Here is a 19,059-nt window from a genome sequence, read left to right on the forward strand (position 1 = left end):
TTATTTTATTTTATTATTTTATTTTATTTTATTATTTTATTTTATTTGAGAGAGAGGGAGCTGGTGGTGGGGAGGGGCAGAGGCTGAGGGAGAGAATCACAAGCAGACTCCGAGCTAAGTGCAGAGCCTAACACGGGGCCCGATCCCATGACCCTGAGATCAAGACCCAAGTGGAAACCAAGAATCAGTCACTCAACTGACTGAGCCACGCAGGCGCCCCTCAAGACTACAATTCTGTGCTATTGGTGAGATTATAAATTTACCTGTGGTCCAAAAAAATGAGAAAAAAGAGCAAAAAGGAATCTTGGAGAGTGTCATCGGGATCTGGGGTGATAACTAAATAAATTGGGTATTCATTCTGTGATGGCTTCACTCATGGGAATGAAACCCTACAGCCCTGCTAGTTAACAACCCCACAACTGCATTGAGACAAGTGAGCGAGAGTGGAAGGGGCTGAGAAAGGACAGCTTGTAGATTCCCTCTTGGTTGTGAAAACTCAAAGACACTACCTTCTCTGAAAAAACTCCAGGTGCACTTGGCAGTCTTATTGTTCGGGACTTTTTTCCCCCTATATTTTCCTAACTGATGCTAAGCTAGAATCATGGGAAATCTTCTGCCTGCGCATTGAGCAAAGCTCCAGGATGCATTTTCTTGACCATAGTCCAATGAGGTACAGCCAAATATGTTGGGTCCAGTAACTTGATCTAGCCATTTTAGCAATTAGAGTTTGGAAGTTCAGCTGCTCAGATAGGTCTTTGAGACATCAGCTGGCCTTGTCCATCCATTTTAGATGAGATTCTGCCCTGCCTCTCATCTCCAGAAATTCTGACAGATTTCACTGTTAGGATAGCTCAGGGGTAATTCATTTTTTTCCCGGCTTTAATGCCACATTAAAATGCCACATTCTTTTTTTTTCCTTGATGGGTTTTAACTGTATTTTATTTTATTAAGATTTTATTTATTTATTTATTTATTTCAGAGACAGAGCATGGGAAGGGTGATGAGGCAGAGGGAGAGGGAGAAGCAGACTCCCCGCTGAGCAGGGAGCCCGACATGGGGCTCAATCCCAGATCTCAATCCCTGAGATCATGACCTGAGCCGAAGGCAGACACTTAACCAGCTGAGCCACACAGGCGCCCCAACTTTTCTAAAATTTAAATTCAATTAACATATAAGGTATTATTAGTTTCAGAGGTAGAGTTCAGTGATTCATCAGTTGTATATAACACCCCCTGCTCATTCCATCAAGAGCCCTCCTTAATGCCCATCACCCAGTTACCACATCTCCCCACCCCCCTCCCCCCCAGCAACCCTCAGTTTACTTCCTCTCATTAAGAGTCTCTTGCGGTTTGTCTCCCTCTCTGGTTTTGTCTTGTTTCATTTTTCCCTCCCTTCCTCTATGCTAAAATGCCACATTCTTATTGCTCCCAATAAAGAAACTGTGTTCCCATCAGGGTAGATAAGCCCAGAAATAGTATTTCATCCTCTTCCAGGACGAGGAAATGAGGATTCCAATCCTTAACCTAAAAAGAGATATGGTCGGTGTGGGTCTTCTGAAGAAGCAGTCTTTCTGCAAGAGCAGCCTCAAATCTGGACGTGCCACTCTCCTGTGTCCCCTTCGCATCTCACTCATCTTGTATTAGTTGGTTCTGGTTTAGGACAAAGCCCTATTTTTCTGACTGCTCCTGTGACTTTCTTCAAAGCAGTGAGTGGGAACTTTCAGCTTAAGTGATGCCAGTCACCAAGGACGTCGCAAATAAATTCTGCCAGCCACCTTGGCCCTTCTTCCTGGGCATTTTCACCTGACTTTCTGGAACTTTTCACACTATGCTCATGGGTCATTCCCTCAGTTTCTGGTCCCTTAGGATTCTTGAGAAAACAAGCCAGGCAACCAACACAACCTTTTCTCTCTCACACAGTAGAGTACCCTCTTCTTAATAGGCCACAGGGTAGCCTGGGGCTTTTTCTAGGCTGGTGGTTCTCCAAGTGTGGGCCCAGGACCAGCAGCAGCAGCATCTCCTGAGAACCTGTTAGAAGCACAGATTCTTGGGACCCACTCCATATCCACAGTCAGAAGTTGAGGGAGGGGCCAGCGTCCTCTTTCCACAAGCTCTCCGTGTGATTCTCATCCACACTGAGTTGTGAGGCCACTGTTTGGGCCAACTCCTGGTATCCCGAAATGGTGAGGGGGAGTTGCTGAGCCTCTTGGATCATTCTCTCTTAGCTCTTGGGCCAGAGGTGGACACGAGCTTTTTTTATATCTGCTTTGAGAAGAGAACAGGAGATAGGGCTATGCCGTAGAATGACTGCAGTAAGCCGTTAAAAAAAGAACATGCGAAGTATCAGGAATAGCAGGGTATTTATGCCTGAGTAGCCCAGAAACACTTCCACAGGTTATCTTCAGGACCTCTTTCTGTTCCGTAGAATTGTTTGGGACGTTTTTGGTGGGTCTTGCTCCTGGCATGTGAAGGCTGAACGTTCCCTGGCTGCCTGGCCTGGATAAAGGCTCTGAGTGTGTGTCAGTCCGATTGCTGCTGTGACAAATTATCTCAAGTTCAGTGGCTACAACAACACAGATTCATTGTCTAATAGTTCCGGAGATCAAAAGTCAACAATGGGTGAGCAGGGCTGAATTCTTTCTGAAGGCTCAAGAGGAGAAGCTGTTTAACTTGCCTTTTCCAGCTTCTAGTGGCTGCCTGCATCCCCTAGCTCATGTCCCTTCCTCCATCCACAAAGCCAGCAGCAGGGTCTTCCAGTCTCTCTCTCTCTCTCTCTCTCTCTCTCTCACTCTGATCTGTGCTTCCATCATCACACATTTTTTCCTGCTTCTGACCTTTCTGCCTTCCTTATATCAGGCCCACCTGAATAATACACAATAATCTCTTCAGCTAAAGGCTCTTAACTTGATCATACCTGCAAAATCCCTTTTGCCACGTAAGGAAAGACATTCGCAGGTTCTGGGAGTTCAGATACGGCCATCTTTGGGGACCACGATTCTGCCTACCACAGAGGCCATGTTGATTTGTGGGCAGCCCCATGGATCAGAAAGGAGTGGAGAAATCTAGAACAGTGATGTGACTTGTAGTGCTTGTGTTTTCACCACGGCCACCTCCCTGGACCCTGTCACCTAAATGTGTCCTCCTGTTCACAGGCCCACCCCCAGAGAATATTATCTATCAGCAGCTCCGCCTGGAAGGGTTCATCGTCACCCGCTGGCAAGGAGAGGTCCGCCAGAAGGCTCTGAAAGACTTGCTGAAATGGGTCATAGAGGTAACGGGCTCCAGAGCCCCTGTCCCCGTTGCACACGAGATCCCATTCCCTCTCCACACTATAGGTTTCACCTGCACTGCAAATACAGGTGCATCTCACTTCTCCCCCTTCTAGAACAAAATCCCAGAGTTGTTTACACTCACTGTCTGCAGTTCCTCTCTTTCCATTCTTTCTCAAACCCACGTATCAGGCTTTTACACTCTTGCCATTCTACCAAATTGCCTTTGTCAGGGTTGACGATGTCCTCCTGCTGCGAACTGCAGGGGTCCGTTCTTGGCTTCGGTTGGCTGTGGCGAGTATTGGACAGAGGTGATCACGCTCTCCTCGGTACACTTTTTTCCCATGGCTCTTGGTTTTCCTCACAGATTTGTCCGTCTCAGAGGATCTCCTCTGCCAGCTTCTTTTCTGCTCTCCAAATTAATAATAGAGCATCCCAAGGGACAGGAGTGGGCTCACTGGGCTTCCTTTCTTCTCTACCCAAGTCTGCCTATCCCTTACTTAGCTCAGCCAGGCTCTTGGCTTCAAATATCCTCCACATGCTGACAGCTCCTAAACGTCTGTCTCCAGCCTGGGTCTCTCCACTGGGCTCTCGGCCGCTCAACAGCTGCACTTGGATGTGTAACACACACATCTTTGACTCAACACGTCAAAAACTAAATATGACTTTCTCTTTCCTACCAAACCCATTCCACATACAGCCCTCACCATCTCAGTTATGGTAATTCTATCCTCCTAGTTGCTCAATCCAAAAACCTTGAAATCGTCTTTGATTCCTTTCTTTCTCTCCTACCCACGTCTCATCTGTCAGGAAATTCTGGTATCTCAACCTTCAAACTACCCCCAGAATCTGACCAGCTCTCCCACCTCCGCTGCTACCACCCTGGTCCAGACGGCCGTCTGGTCTAGCCTGGACGTCGCAGGAGACCCCGTCTGACCTCCTGACTTTATGCCCCAAGAGACCATTCCCAAAACAGCTGCCAGAGTGATCTTTTAAAGCATAAATCAAACCATGTCATTCTTTGGCTCAAATCCCTCCAAAACTCCCCCATTTCACATAGAATAAAACCTGTAGGGCTGTACATGGTCTGACCTCCATTACCTCTCTAATTTCATTTCTTCGTGTTCACCCCCTTGCTCACTCTGCCCAGTCCCTCCCCACTTCCTTCTGTCCCTCTGTAACTGCTTCCTTAATTCGCTCAGTCCCCGTAGGACTTTGTTAAAAACTACTTTCTGAATGAAGCAACTTTTAAAATGGCCCTATTTTAAATTGCAATCCCTCCTCATTCTTTGTTTTAAAGATTTTATTTATTCATTTTGGGAGAGCGAGCGAGCATGCATGTGAGTGCGCGTGCGTGCAAGCCGGGGGGAGGGGGGGAGGACAAGCCGACTCTGCACTCAGCGCGGAGCCCACTGAGGGGCTCGATCCGATCCCGTGACCCTGAGATCACAACCCCAAGATCACAACCTGAGCAGAAACTAAGAGTCTGATGCGGACCCGACCGAGCCACGCAGGCGTGCCTGCAATCCCCCTTCATTCCTGGTCCTCCCTACCCTACTTTTACACTCCGCAGTTACCACCTTTTAACATAATGTACACTGTAATTCACCTATATTTATTGCCCATCTCCCTCCTGTGAGAATGTAACCTCCATGAAGGCAGTAACCTCGTGCATTTTGTTTTCTGATGTCCCCTCAGCATCTAGAATAGTGTCTGAGTCAGTGTAAACACTAGACGAACATTGTTGAATACATGCTGAAGGGGCGTATATTTGTGCCGTCGCTCTTCCAGGCCCTAGGTTGGTGTCTTCTTAGAGCCATGGCCTTCGATCCACAGGAAGAAGCCCATCCCCTTGTCCTGTGCTGTGATGCTTTCCCACCTTACACCACGTGGTTATTCAGGGTTACCAAGGGGCATTATTTTAGTTTTAGAGGGAAAAAGTGGTATCACACTTCTAAACTCCTGGCTTTATCATCATTTCCTAATTCAAAGAAATACATTGCTCCTCTGGCAGCCTTCGGAGCTTGGTGTTTTTCCCAGTCCAACTCTTGGAGTGCTGAGCCGGGCTCTTTCCAGGAAGCGGAGAAGAGCTGAATGATTTTTAAGTTCCCACTGTGGAGCCTCTTTGTCCCTGCTGTTGAAATTGGATCTAGCCCTCCCATGATCACAGCTGACGACAAGAAGCCACTGTGCTGGGGTCCCGAACGCCTCCTTCTAACAGAGTGGACCTAATGAGTTTTGTTTTCAGTAACTAGTGAATTGGCCTCGTTTCTCTCTCGTCTTATTTTTTTTTTTCTCATCTCTTCCCCTTCTGAAAAATACACTTTTCTTTTAGAATAGTTTTTGATTTACAGAAAATTCACAAAATTAGTACCAAGAGTTTCCATGTGGCCTGTATGCTGTCCCTTAATTTACCATATTATCAACACTTTTATGTTAGTATTCATCTTCAGCTTTGAACTTTTAAACTTTGGGTTACAGCTTTTAACCCCTTTCCAGGTTCTTTGCCTCTTTAAGAACAGGAAAGAGCTGGGGCTTTCTAGTCGAGGGTTCAAATCCCAGCTCCTATGCATATTAATTAGTTGAGTGACCCCCACCCCCAAGCAAATAGTCCTTCCATAAATCTATACCAGTTGCTAAGCCATCACTGGAATACATTAAGAAAGTAAGTGGTATCAGGTAACTCCAGTCTCCACATAAGACCCCTTTTAAAAAACCTTGAAAATGTAAATTAATTCCACTTAGTAGACTGCCTTGAAGTAGAAAGAAAAATGAAAAACCCTCACTAAATGAACCCTTCCCTCCCACCCTCCTAAGTGAATGTTCAACACAGATTGAAAGAATCTGGGCTTGATGCGAGGACAAACTATTAGACTGCCATGGTATTTACATTTGCTGAACAGGCTCTGCCTCTTCAGGGGTCAAAGAGGTAATGATGCTACGTCATGAAGCTACTGGAAGGATTAAAACAGATAGTACCCTGCAAGGAGACCCCTTTCTCCATCTTCTTCCATCTCTTCTGAGATCATTACATTACTAAACTTTTCCATATAATTTACTTGAAAATTGCTTAATCACTTCCTGTGTCATTTCTACTATTATTATACTGTGATCTAACACCTATTATCAACATTCTATCTGTACTTTGTGGATCATGCCCTGAGGTTGACTATAAGTTCACGGAGGACAGGGCTTCCATCTTAGATTTCCAGGTTTCCCATAGTGTACCTGATAAATTTGTTGCTATGATGAGAAGAGTATATCATTTAGAATATGAAATTAATCTGTTATATTTGTTGTCGTTCTGATACAGGGTAAAATCCAGTACCATGAATACATCATCGAAGGATTTGAAAACATGCCAGCTACATTCATGGGAATGCTGAAAGGAGATAATTTGGGAAAAACAATAGTGAAAGTATGAAAAAAATGACACACGGAATCTAGAAATCATTTGGATAATTATTTCTTTTTAACCATTTAGTAAAAATGTATACTACCTTCATCATCTAAGAAATAGTCATTGTGATGAGTTTGATCTCCCTAATAAAACACATGTAAGTGGTATGTAATTAGAACAGAGTGAAAATTTCATAGTGAACAATGGCCATTCACCTTCACTCCCTACTATAGCTCTTGGGTTGTGGTGCAAAATAATGGTTTGGAGTCCAAAAGTTTACTGCTTCTGTGACTTTGGAGTTCTGATTTTTTTTTTTTTTCTGATCTGTAAAGTGAGGAGAGTAACATCTGCTTTATATACATATTATAAATTTATTTAAAACACCAGCATAGGGGCACCTGGGTGGCTCAGCTGGTTAAGCATCCGACTCTTGATTTCTGCTCAAGTCATGATCTCAGGATCTTATTCAGCCCCGCATCGGGCTCCATGCTCGGCGGGGAGTCTGCTTGGGACTCTCTCTTTCCCTCTCCCTCTCTCCTTTTCCTCTCACCATATATGTGCTCTCTCTCTAAAATAAAAAATCAATAAATCTTCAAAACAAAACAAAAACGCCAGCATAAGGCCTGGTCTATGTTAGGTACACAGTATTAGCTACCTTCTTGGCAGAAATCAGTGAATTTAAAATCATAAGGTTACCACTCTTATTACTTATGATTACATGAGAAGAAATAATCATTGCTAATGTATAGGGGTCTTGGGGCAGCCCACACTGCTCCTCCACAGCTGAGCCTAATGACATCACAGACCAAGGAAGGGATTTATTGTTCGCAACAGCTACAAAAAGGTAACACATGGGAATATGAGCCTACAAAAATGTGCGAGATTTATATGAAGAACACTTTCAAGCTTTACTTTTTATTTATTTAGTAATCTCTGCACCCAACATGGGGCTCAAACTCATCCTTAGATCAAGAGTCAGATGCTCCACCAACTGAGCCAGCCAGGTGCCCCATGGAACACTTTCTAGCTTTAAAGCACTACTCAGGAACACAAAAGACTGGAACATTTAGAAAGGTACCATGCTTTTGGACAGGAAGATTCAGAATTACGAAGATGTCAATTCTGTTGATCAGCTCTGCCTCCAAATAGAGTAGGGTTTAAATCAGACCACGGTGAAAATATGGGAGAAGAAAGTGTGTGTGTGAGAAACCTCTGGAGGAATGTAATAAACATGATTTGTCTCCAGGGCAGAGAACTGAGGAGTGCCTGAAGGGCAGGGATAAGAAAGAAACTTTACACTGCATAACCTTTTGTACTTTTTGAATTCTAAGTTCTAAATCTTCTAAGTTATTTATCCACTATTAAAAATGCAATAAAAAAATAAAAGTCCCTGCCCTTCTGGGTCCCCATTCCGTATGGGGAATGTAAAACATATGTATGAGAGAAAACTCAGGAAAGTGTGGGGGTATCCTCACCCAAGGTGGGCGCCTCTGGCGTTTTTTAGCTCAAAAGATGTCCAGACTGAGCCTCCAGCAATTCATTGCTTACAGTTTGTTTTCCTACCATGGATGCTACTAGTGCCCATGGAGATTTCGGCTCTTGGGCTTCAACTCCAATAGCATGAGTGTCTGCATCTGCCTGTCTGACTCTCCAACTTTGGGGGCAGCCATTTGAGATCTCAGTTCTCTGCTGTATCTAAAAAGAGTTGATCTTTCAATTTCCTCAACTTATTTCTTGTTGGGAAGAGTGATGACTTCCAAATTCAACACATGCTGGTCCAGAAACTGATAGTCAAGAGCATTTATTTTATTTTTATTTTAAGATTTATTTGAGAGAGACCGCGAGTGCACGCGAGCACGAGTGGGGGGAGGGGCAGAGGGAGAGAATCTTCAGGCAGACTCCCTGCTGAGCACGGAGCCCCGGGCTTGATCCCACAACCCTGAGATCATGACCTGAGCCAAAATCAAGAGTCGGATGCTTAACCAACTGAACCACCCAGTCACCCCAAGAGCATTTATTTTTAATTTTGATACTACTTATCTTTTTTTCTTTTACAGTTACTGATTTTAGTGTCTCACCTAATAAATCTTCGCCTAGTTCAAGGTCATGAAATTTTTCTCCCATATTTTATTCTGTAAGTTTTACAGTTTTAGCTATTATGTTAGATCTGTGACAGAACAGAGAATAGGGGATTGAGATTGACTGCAGACGAGCAAGAGAGAATTTTCCGGGATGATTTCGGTGTTCTGTTGGGGTGAGGTCAGGGGAGACATTTGTCAGAACTCATAAAGCAGTACATTTAAATGTGCATCTTATATGTAAATTCTATCTCAATACAGTTAATTTTTAAAAGAATAAAAAATATGTCCAGTACAAAAGTAGGCCACAAGACAGGAGCTTGCTGGCTACCAAACTGCTACAGACTCCTGACTTACTCAGAGGGAGAAAGATAAACAGTCAAGGTAAGGCCAAAGTCTATGAGATCCACAACCACACGGTACATACTTCGTGGGAAAGCCTCCCAAGTGGGCAATAATATTTTCAACTTCAGAGGAGACAGGAAGAACACAGGTCTTCATGTTTCCCCCACTCCCATCTGTATCTCTCAAATTTATTTTGGTCCCAATAGTAAGATAGGTATCAGTCTTTGTTTTTTCCAAGTTACTAGCCAGTTTTTCCTACATCACTTATGGAATCCATCTTTCCTTTATTGACTTGAAATACATCTTTTACTATGTTTTCTATTCATAGGTACTTGGTTCCATATCTAGACTTACCACTCAAAACACAAAGATTTGTGTTTCGTTAATTTGCCACTAATGTCGAGGATTTTTTAAAAGATTTTATTTATTTATTTGAGAGAGAGAGAGCGCGCACAAGCAGGGGGAGGGACAGAGGGAAAGGGAGAAGCAGACTCCCCACTGAGCAGGGAGCCTGATGTGGGGCTCGATCCCAGGACCCCTGAGATCATGACCTGAGCCAAAGGCAATGGATTAACCAACTGAGCCACCCAGACACACCAAGGATTTTTTTCCATTACAGTTTTTGGTTATTGTTAGAGCTTGGGAAAGTTTTTAAATACATCTATCAATCTAGCACAATTATGCATTTTTGTAATAAAGTACTAAAGAGTGCTCTTTTTAATACAGTATTTCAGATTTCTTTTTTTTAAATTTTTTATTGTTATGTTAATCACCATATATTACATCATTAGTTTTTGATGTAGTGTTCCATGATTCATTGTTCATAACACCCAGTGCTCCACGCAGAATGTGCCCTCTTTAATACCCATCACCAGGCTAACCCATCCCCCTACCCTCCTCCCCTCTAGAACCCGCAGTTTGTTTTTCAGAGTCCATCATCTCTCATGGTTCATCTCCCCCTCTGACTTATTCCCCTTCATTCTTCCCCTCCTGCTATGTTCTTCTTTTCCTTTTTTCTTAAAATATGTTGCGTTATTTGTTTCAGAAGTACAGATCTGTGATTCAACAGTCTTGCGCAATTCACAGCGCTCGCCATAGCACGTACCCTCCCCAATGTCTATCACCCAGCCACCCCATCCCTCCCACCCCCAACCACTCCAGTCACACTCAGTTTGTTTCCTGAGATTAAGAATTCCTCATATCTGTGAGGTCATATGATACATGTCTTTCTCTGATTGACTTATTTCACTCAGCATAACACCCTCCAGTTCCATCCACGTCGTTGCAAATGGCAAGATCTCATTCCTTTTGATGGCTGCATAATATTCCATTGTGTATATATACCACATCTTCTTTATCCATTCATCTGTCAATGGACATCTTGGCTCTTTCCACAGTTTGGCTATTGTGGACATTGCTGCTATAAACATTGGGGTGCACGTACCCCTTCGGGTCCCTACATTTGTATCTTTGTGGTAAATACCCAGTAGTGCAATTGCTGGATCGAATGGTAGCTCTAATTTCAACTGTTTGAGGAACCTCCATACTGTTTTCCAGAGTGGCTGCACCAGCTTGCATTCCCACCAACAGTGTAGGAGGGTTCCCCTTTCTCCACATCCCCGCCAACATCTGTCGTTCCCTGACTTGTTAATTTTAGCCATTCTGACGGGTGCGAGGTGGTATCTCATTGAGGTTTTGATTTGGATTTCCCTGATGCCGAGCGATGTTGAGCACTTTTTCATGTGCCTGTTGGCCATTTGGATGTCGTCTTTGGAAAAATGTCTGTTCATATCTTCTGCCCATTTCTTGATTGGATTATTTGTTCTTTGGGTGTTGAGTTTGATAAGTTCTTTATAGATTTTGGATACTAGCCCTTTATCTGATATGTCATTTGCAAATATTTTCTCCCATTCTGTCGGTTGTCTTTTGGTTTTGTGGACTGTTTCTTTTGCTGTGCAAAAGCTTTTTATCTTGATGAGGTCCCAATAGTTCATTTTTGCCCTGGCTTCCTGTGCCTTTGGCGATGTTTCTAGGAAGAAGTTGCTGCGGCTGAGGTCAAAGAGGTTGCTACCTGTGTTCTCCTTTAGGATTTTGATGGACTCTTGTCTCACGTTTAGGTCTTTCAACCATTTGGAGTCTATTTTTGTGTGTGGTGTAAGGAAATGGTCCAGTTTCATTCTTCTGCATGTGGCTGTCCAATTTTCCCAACACCATTTGTTGAAGAGACTGTCTTTTTTCCATTGGACATTCTTTCCTGCTTTGTCAAAGATGAGTTGACCATAGAGTTGAGGGTCCATTTCTGGGCTCTCTATTCTGTTCCATTGATCTATGTGTCTGTTTTTGTGCCAGTACCATACTGTCTTGATGATGACAGCTTTGTAATAGAGCTGGAAGTCCGGAATTGTGATGCCGCCAGCTTTGCTTTTCTTTTTCGACATTCCTCTGGCTATTCGGGGTCTCTTCTGGTTCCATACAAATTTTAGGATTATTTGTTCCATTTCTTTGAAAAAACTGGATGGTATTTTGATGGGGATTGCATTGAATGTGTAGATTGCTCTAGGTAGCATTGACATCTTCACAATGTTGGTTCTCCCAATCCATGAGCATGGAACGTTTTTCTATTTCTTTGTGTCTTCTTCAATTTCTTTCATGAGTATTTTATAGTTTTCTGAGTACAGATCCTTTGCCTCTTTGGTTAAATTTATTCCTAGGTATTTTATGGTTTTGGGTGCAATTGTAAATGGGGTCGACTCCTTGATTTGTCTCTCTTCTGTCTTGTTGTTGGTGTAGAGGAATGCCACTGATTTCTGTGCATTGATTTTATATCCTGCTACTTTACTGAATTCCTGTATGAGTTCTAGCAGTTTTGGGGTGGAGTCTTTTGGGTTTTCCACATACAGTATCATATCATCTGCAAAGAGTGAGAGTTTGACTTCCTCTTTGCCGATTTGGATGCCTTTGATTTCTTTTTGTTGTCTGATTGCTGTGGCTAGGACTTCTAATACTATGTTGAATAGCAGTGGTGAGAGTGGACATCCCTGCCGCGTTCCTGACCTTAGGGGAAAGGCTCTCAGCCTTTCCCCATTGAGAATGATACTCGCTGTAGGTTTTTCATAGATGGCTTTTATGATATTGAGGTATGTACCATCTATCCCTATACTCTGAAGAGTTTTGATCAAGAAAGGATGCTGTACTTTGTCAAATGCTTTTTCTGCATCTATTGAGAGGATCATATGATTCTTGTTCTTTCTTTTGTTAATGTATTGTATCACGTTGATTGATTTGCGGATGTTGAACCAGCCTTGCAGCCCAGGGATAAATCCCACTCAGTCGTGGTGAATAATCCTTTTAATGTGCTGTTGGATACTATTGGCTAGTATTTTGGTGAGAATTTTTGCATCCATGTTCATCAAGGATATTGGTCTGTAATTCTCCTTTTTGATGGGGTCTTTGTCTGGTTTTGGGATCAAGGTAATGCTGGCCTCATAGAATGAGTTCGGAAGTTTTCCTTCCATTTCTATTTTTTGGAACAGTTTCAGGAGAATAGATATTAATTCTTCTTTAAATGTCTGATAGAATTCCCCTGGGAAGCCATCTGGCCCTGGGCTTTTGTTTCTTGGGAGATTTTTGATGACTGCTTCCATTTCCTTAGTGGTTATAGGTCTGTTCAGGTTTTCTATTTCTTCCTGGTTCAATTTTGGTAGTTGATACATCTCTAGGAATGCACCCATTTCTTCCAGGTTATCTAATTTGCTGGCATAGAGTTGCTCATAATATGTTCTTATAATTGTTTGTATTTCTTTGGTGTTGGTTGTGATCTCTCCTCTTTCATTCATGATTTTGTTGATTTGGGTCATTTCTCTTTTCTTTTTGATAAGTCTGGACAGGGGTTTATCAATCTTGTTAATTCTTTCAGAGAACCAGCTCCTAGTTTCATTGATCTGTTCTACTGTTCTTTTGGTTTCTAGTTCATTGATTTCTGCTCTGATCTTTATTATTTCTCTTCTCCTGCTGGGTTTAGGCTTTATTTGCTGTTCTTTCTCCAGCTCCTTTAGGTGTAGGGTTAGATTGTGCATTTGAGACCTTTCTTGTTTCTTGAGAAAGGCTTGTATTGCTATATACTTTCCTCTCAGGACTACCTTTGCTGTATCCCAAAGATTTTGAACAGTTGTGTGTTCATTTTCATTGGTTTCCATGAATTTTTTTTTTAAAGGTTTTATGCAACTAATTTTTTTTTTAAAGATTTTATTCATTTATTCATGAGAGACACAGAGAGAGAGAGCGAGAGAGAGGCAGAGGGAGAAGCAGGCTCCCAAGGAGCAGGGAGCCCGATGCGGGACTCGATCCCAGGACTCTGGGATCATGACCTGAGCCGAAGGCAGACGCTTAACCATCTGAGCCACCCAGGCGCCCTCCATGAATTTTTTTAATTCTTTAATTTCCTGGTTGACCCATTCATTCTTTAGTAGGATGCTCTTTAGCCTGCATGTATTTGAGTTCTTTCCGATTTTCCTCTTGTGATTGAGTTCTAGTTTCAAAGCATTGTGGTCTGAAAATATGCAGGGAATGATCCCAATCTTTTGGTACCGGTTGAGACCTGATTTGTGACCTAGGATGTGATCAATTCTGGAGAATGTTCCATGGGCACTAGAGAAGAATGTGTATTCCGTTGCTTTAGGATGGAATGTTCTGAATATGTCTGTGAAGTCCATTTGGTCCAGTGTGTCATTTAAAGTCTTTATTTCCTTGTTGATCTTTTGCTTAGATGATCTGTCCATTTCAGTGAGGGGGGTGTTAAAGTCCCCCACTATTATTGTATTGTTGTCAATGTGTTTCTTTGCTTTTGTTATTAATTGCCTTATATAATTGGCTGCTCCCATGTTCGGGGCATAGATATTTACAATTGTTAGATCTTCTTGTTGGATAGACCCTTTAAGTAGGATATAGTGTCCTTCCTCATCTCTTATTACAGTCTTTGTTTTAAAATCTAGTTTGTCTGATATAAGGATTGCCACCCCAGCTTTCTTTTGGTGTCCATTAGCATGGTAAATGGTTTTCCACCCCCTCACTTTCAATCTAGGGGTGTCTTTGGGTCTAAAATGAGTCTCTTGCAGACAGCATATTGATGGGTCTTGTTTTTTAATCCAATCTGATAGCCTGTGTCTTTTGATTGGGGCATTGAGCCCATTTACATTCAGGGTAACTATTGAAAGGTATGAATTTAGTGCCATTGTATTACCTGTAAGGTGACTGTTAACTGTCTGTTGTCTGTGTTCGTTTCTGCTCTTTGCTGCTTTTAGGTTCTCTCTTTGCTTAGAGGACCCCTCTCAATATTTCTTGGAGGGCTGGTTTCGTGTTTGCAAATTCCTTTAGTTTTTGTTTGTTCTGGAAGCTTTTTATCTCTCCTTCTATTTTCAATGACAGCCTAGCTGGATATAGTATTCTTGGCTGCATATTTTTCTCATTTAGTGCTCTGAAGATATCTTGCCAGTCCCTTCTGGCCTGCCAGGTCTCTGTGGATAGGTCTGTTGCCAATCTAATGTTTCTACCATTGTAGGTTACATATCTCTTCTCCCAAGCTGCTTTCAGGATTTTCTCTTTGTCTCTGAGACTCGTAAGTTTTACTATTAGATGTCGGGGTGTTGACCTATTATTATTGATTTTGAGAGGGGTTCCCTGTGCCTCCTGGATTTTGATGCCTGTTTCCTTCCTCACATTAGGGAAGTTCTCTGCTATTATTTGCTCCAATATACCTTCTGCCCCCCTCTCTCTCTCTTCTTCTTCTGGGATCACAATTATTCTAATGTTGTTTCGTCTTATCGTATCACTTATCTCTTGAATTCTGACCTCGTGATCCTGTAGTTGTTTCTCTCTCTTTTTCTCAGCCTCTTTATTTTCCATCATTTGGTCTTCTGTATCACTGATTCTCTCTTCTGCCTCATTTATCCTAGCAGTTAGTGCCCCCATTTTTGATTGCACCTCATCAATAGCCTTTTTGATTTCGACTTGGTTAGATTTTAGTTCTTTTATTTCTCCAGAAAGGGTTTCTCTAATAACTTACATGCTTTTTTCAAGCCCAGCTAGTATCTTTAAAGTCATGATTCTGAACTCTAGGTCCGACATCGTACTAATGTCCGTATTGAGTAGGTCCCTGGCTGACGGTACTACCTCTTGTTCTTTTTGCTGAGGTGACTTTTTTCGTCTTGTCATTTTGTCCAGAGGAGAATAGATGAATGAGAGAACAAAATACTAACAGGTTTACAACGTCCCCAGCAAATATACTGTATACAAATCAGAAAAGACCTGAAACCAGGGGAAAAGAAAGGGAAAGAAAGAAAAAAGAAAGAGAAAAAAAAAAAGAAAAAAAGATAAAAACAAAAACAGAACAATACAAAAAAAGCAGAATATGATCAAATATGATCAGGCTAGTGCATAGATCAGTGCCACACACTAGATTTTGGGCGTATTTTGGTCTGTTAGAAAAAAGTGCCTCCTAAAATTTTAAAGGAAGAAAGACATATATGTACAAAATAAGTGTTGATACAATGAAGGGATGGAAGATGAGTGTAAAGATGAAAAGTATAAAAGATTTTATAAAAGGACTTGATAAGATAAGAAGTTGTTTGAAAAAAGAAAGAAGATTTAAGAAAAAAAAAGGAAAAAGGAAGAGAATGTGATCAGGCAGGAGACTAGAACAAAGCCATACACTAGTGATTTAGGGTATATTTTGATCTGTTAGAAGAAACTGTATCTCAAAATTTTAAAGAGAAGAACTTATATATATATGCCAAAAATAAGGGTAACTACTATGAAGGGATAAAATATGACTCTAAAAATGAAAAATAAAAAAATTTTTTTAAAAAAGGGATTGATAAGTTGTTGGTTGAAAAAGGGAAAAAGAAAAATAAAAAAAAACAGTTAACAAAAATTAACTTTGATGAACTAATGAATTATGGTAAAAAAAAGCCATGAATTCGATGTGCAGTATTCCCCTAGCGCTGGAGTTCTCCCGTTCTCCTTGATCGGTAAACTTGGTCTTGGCTTGCTGGCTGTTCGTGCTGATCTTCTGGGGGAGGGGCCTGTTGCTGTGGTTTCCAAATATCTTTGCCGGAGGCTGAATTGCCCCGCCCTTGTCGGTCTGGGCTAAGGAAGCTGCTCGGGTTTGCTCTCAGGAGCTTTTGTTCCCTGCAAGCTCTTGGTACAGCTTTGGAGGACCAGGGCAGAAATGGTGGCCTCCCAATCTCCACCCGGAGGAGCTGAGAACTCGGGGCCCCGCTCCTCAGTGTGCCCCCAGAGAAAAGCAGTCACTCCCGTGTCCCCGGTCTCCGGTCGCACTCCGTGCTCACCCGGCCTGTGACCGAGCGTTGCTATCTCTGGCACCCGACCCCGCACGGAGTCTCCAAACCCAGCAGATCCCTGCAGTGCGTTCCCGCGCCGCTCCTCCCCGGGAAGGAAGGGGAGTCTCCCTGGCTCTGCCACTTGTTGGGTCCCTGCTGAAGGAGCAGTGGCCCGACTGGGCCGCGGATCACAGTTTATGGCAACCCCGAGTTGAGAGCCCGCGACTCTGCTCCGTCTCTGCAGCCGGCTTCCCAGCTCCGATACCTGGGAGCTCTGCCGCACTCAGGCACCCCCGGTCTTTCTGTGACCCCAAGGGTCCTGAGACCACACTGTCCCGGGAGGATTCCACCCCCCGCTTAGCCACTGCAGCGACGTCCCTCAGCAAAGCCGGCTTCTAAAAGGTCCGATTTTGTGCTCCGCGGCTCTAGCACTTGCCAGAAGCGGCCGGTGGAGGCCCCTCCCCCGCCGTCTATCCTCTCGAATATCGCCTCGGATTCACTTCTCCGCACGTCCTACCTTCCAGTAAGTGGTCGCTTCTCTGTCCAGAGAGTTGTTGCTACTCTCCTCTTCGATCTCCTGTTGAGTTCGTAGGTGTTCAGAATGGTTTGATCCCTGTTCAGCTGAATTCCTGAGACCAGACGAAATCTAGGTCTCCTACTCCTCCGCCATCTTGCTCCGCCCCTAATACAGTATTTCAAATTCATTTATTTTTTAAATTTTATTTTACTTAAATTCATTAACATATAGTGTATTATTAGTTTCAGAAGATTAACTCATTAAAATACTTGCCACAGGGTTTTAGCCTGATGCTAACAGCATAATCCAGAACTACTGCCAACTGGCTAAGTGGACTTGATATGATACAATTCATTGCATCAAAAAACATGATTTTTGCCAGCATGTAACATTCCCCAATTCAAGTATTCTGAGTTTATGTTCTGTGAACTTGTGTATGTTCCAAGAATATAATTTTTTTAGTGCAATTTCAATAGTAAAGTGACAGGGGCGCCTGGGTGGCTCAGATCGTTAACCGTCTGCCTTCGCCTCAGGTCATGATCTCAGGGTCCTGGGATCGAGCCCCGCATCAGGCTCCTAGCTCAGCGGGGAGCCTGCTTCTCCCTCTCCCTCTGCCTCTCTCCCTGCTCATGCTTTCTATCTCTGTGTCTCAAACGAATAAATAAAATCTTTAAAAAAAAAATAGTGAAGTGACAGTCAACACCCTATGGACATTTCCAGATGAAGAACCAGGCAGGCCATCACCATTGATAGCATATTATCAGCCCGATTGAAAAAATTTAACAAGATTTACAGAGCTTCTAATTTTAAGGGGGTGAGAATTCTGCCTTCTCGTCTAGAAAATCATCCAAAACAACATAGGGCATAAGAAGCAAAAAAACAAATTCCATTTAAGAAAAATTAAGAAGAACCAGTAGGATTTTTGTAACCAGTTGTTATAAAAAAAGACAGGCAATAACAAGTGATGACAAAGAGGTGAAAAATTGATTTTACCAGTTTACTCACACATTGCCGGTGGGGATGTAAAGTGGTGGGGCCACTTCAGTAAACAGTTCAGCAATTCTTTAAGATGATAAACAGAGTTGCCATGTCACTCACCTGTCACTCACAGGTATACCAAAAAGAACTGAAAACATACATCCACACAAAACCTTGTACACAAAATGTTCATAGCAGCATTATTCATAATAGCCCAAAGAAGAAACAATCCAATGTCCATCAAACAACGAATGGCTATGATGTGGTATATCCATACAATGGAATACTATTCAGCCATAAAAAGGAATGAAGTACTGACACATGGTACAACATAAATAGATCTTGAAAACATTAGGCTAACTGAAAGAAAACAGACACAAAAGACCAATCATTATATGATTTTTTTTAAAGATTTTATTTATTTATTTGGGAGAAAGAGAGCACAAGCGGGGTGAGGGGCAGAGGGAGAAGCAGATGCCCTGACACGGGACTCTATCCCGAAACTCGGGATCATGACCTGAGCCCAAGACAGACACTTAACTGACTGAGCCACCCAGGCGCCCGTGTATGATTCTATTTATATGAAATGTCCAGAGACAGAAAATAGATTAGTGGTTATATGGATGGGGAGGGGAGGAGTCGGAAGTGATGGCTAATAGGTATGGAATTTATTTTGGGGGAGATGAAAAATATTCTTGAATTATATTGTGGTGACAGTTGCACATCTTTGTGACTATACTAAAACCACTAAATTGTACACTTCAAAAAAATGAATTTTTGCAGCATTATTCACGATAGCCAAGGTATCATCATCATTCATCAACAGATGAATGGATAAAGAAAACACACGTGCGCATGTGTAAGTATCTTTCAGCCTTAGAAAAGAAAATTACCATTTGCAACAACATGGATGAAACAAGGGCATTATGCTAAGTGAAATAAGCCAGTCAGAAAAAGACAAATACTGTGTGGCACCATATATGGAATCTAAAAAAAGAGAAAAGCTGGGTGCCTTGGTGGCTCAGTCTGTTAAGCGTCTGCCTTTGGCTCAGGTCATGACCCCAAGGTCCTGGTATCGAGTCCCGCATCTGGCTCCCTGCTCAGCGGGAAGTCCGCTTCTCCCTCTGCTTGTGCTC

General features: G+C 42.7%; 1 protein-coding gene across 4 annotated transcripts in view; it reads left to right on the plus strand.

Moving 5' to 3' along the window:
* Nucleotides 1-9,802, plus strand: part of PTGR1 (prostaglandin reductase 1) — a 31,903-nt gene extending 22,101 nt beyond the window's left edge. For 2 of the 4 annotated variants that reach the window (XM_073876556.1, XM_073876555.1), the window contains 2 exons: nucleotides 3,152-3,270; nucleotides 6,582-9,800. In XM_073876556.1, the coding sequence (XP_073732657.1) occupies nucleotides 3,152-3,270; nucleotides 6,582-6,692 (230 nt within the window). In that variant the 3' untranslated portion in view covers nucleotides 6,693-9,800. Of the gene's footprint in view, nucleotides 1-3,151; nucleotides 3,271-6,581 lie in introns of all 4 variants that reach the window. The other 2 variants (XM_025888493.2, XM_073876554.1) reach the window with 2 other exon arrangements.
* Nucleotides 9,803-19,059: the final 9,257 nt, after the last annotated feature.

This window comes from Callorhinus ursinus, unplaced genomic scaffold (assembly GCF_003265705.2).
Source record: "Callorhinus ursinus isolate GAN/ISIS: 27379988/994484 unplaced genomic scaffold, GSC_fseal_2.0 scaffold24, whole genome shotgun sequence".
NCBI lineage: Eukaryota > Metazoa > Chordata > Mammalia > Carnivora > Otariidae > Callorhinus > Callorhinus ursinus.